The 1,633-nt window shown below is 35.3% G+C and overlaps 1 protein-coding gene across 1 annotated transcript; it reads right to left on the minus strand.

Annotated features, from left to right (window-relative positions):
* Positions 1–490: 490 nt before the first annotated feature.
* LOC145019971 (protein MIZU-KUSSEI 1-like) lies at positions 491–1,363 on the minus strand. Its single transcript, XM_078976718.1, has one exon. It carries the CDS (start codon positions 1,274–1,276, stop codon positions 560–562), a length of 717 nt encoding a protein of 238 aa, XP_078832844.1. The 5' UTR covers positions 1,277–1,363; the 3' UTR covers positions 491–559.
* Positions 1,364–1,633: the final 270 nt, after the last annotated feature.

Here is a 1,633-nt window from a genome sequence, read left to right on the forward strand (position 1 = left end):
ACTTTTCTTGTCTAGAAATATATATATTTAATTTGATAAATACTCGAATAAGACGTTAGAGTATCAATTGATTTTTAATACAAGTTAAAATAAAATAGCGAAGCATATGAAACAAAGTGAAATTCATAACTTTATGTACCGATTTTTAATAAATAACAAAATAAAATACAATAAAAAAAAACTTAACAAAAATATTATTGAGTTCTCTAAAATAATTCCAAACAAAAATACTAAATTTTTCTTGGGACAAAGAAAGTATATTCGTTACAAACAAGTGCATCACATCAGAAAGTACAAGGTAAATTTAAAACAACTAATTACATAAGGAAAGAGCCAAAAATGTTATAGCTACATTTTATATTATGATGATTAAATTATAGAAAATAATCGAAGAAGAACCATATATAAGTTTGAGTTTGATTCTTTTCTTTTTTTTAAGTCGATTAATTCCCCAAAAAATTTAGAAAATTATGATTTACATCATCAAATATGAAACCCAAAAAATATTAGATCATATTCATGTGTAAAAATAAAAGTATGTTTTCCTTTTCCTTAATTTCTAATGTACTCTTACAAAGAAAATGCTGAGTTCTTGGCCATCTGCAGCTCCTTCAGGATTGATCATATGAAAAGCTTCTGAATCTTTACTTCCGACCACTCGGTCAAACCTTGCTCTCATATAAGTCAACTCGCCGTCCACCGCCCACTCCTTTCCCGACAGCCCCGGAAGAACTCCGGCACCCATTGACACCCCTCGCAGCGACTGCATCACATGAAGTTCATCATCTGTCATTTGTGTCCTTCGTATCGAATACCCATATTTCCTTCCATTACAATAAACTCCCCACACATATTCCTCCAACACCTTCTTCTTATTAGTTTTAGTTTCACTTTCCAGCGATAATCTGACGATATCTGACGCCATTTCTTTTTGGAACGCGGTTGAGCTCATCGGAAGCTCAATCACAAAGACAGGGAGACGGTGTGGATCTTCTTGGATGGCTAAACTTACTCTCCCTCTCCGGTAACCAAATAGGGTTCCGGTGGTTGCGTGATCAGTTAGCAGCTGTTTTCTTGGCCGGCCTAATAGTGCCACCATCTTGCAACCGGAGGTTAGCATGGGAAGAAGCTTGAACATGCGGAAGATACCACCACCGCCGCCACCGCTGCCACTGCGACTTTTTGATCGCTTTTCCCGATTGGTGGTGTGCTGTAAAAACGATGCAAGAGCTGGGTTTTCCATTTGATGAAATGGGCTGGAGTGGACAGGAGGCATTAGTTTATATAACGAGGTTATAAATTCAGAATGTATGGAATTGAAGGTACAAAGTAAGTGATGAAAGAATTCTTCGAAATATATAGAAAGGATTTTTAAAGTAGGGGAGCTTGTTCTGAATAAATAAGATAAAATTACATAAATGGTCCTTGTGGTTGACATAATGTTGACACAACTAACTGGTCCTTATAGGAAATTGTGTGCATAGATGGCCTTTCTGGTTTCAAAAATATTACAAAGATAATTCTTTTGGCTAATGATGTTAATCTTTTCAGTTAAATCCTTTCGGAAAACAACAAATTTGTATTTTCTGCCATAGGGACCATTTATGTAATTTGCTCGAGTCATAAAAACCAT

This window comes from Lactuca saligna, chromosome 1 (genome assembly GCF_052625555.1).
Source record: "Lactuca saligna cultivar CGN05327 chromosome 1, ASM5262555v1, whole genome shotgun sequence".
Lineage (NCBI taxonomy): Eukaryota > Viridiplantae > Streptophyta > Magnoliopsida > Asterales > Asteraceae > Lactuca > Lactuca saligna.

Excerpts from the sequence above, each read along its gene's own strand:
- LOC145019971 (XM_078976718.1), bottom strand. The coding sequence starts at position 1,276 with ATGCCTCCTGTCCACTCCAGCCCATTTCATCAAATGGAAAACCCAGCT.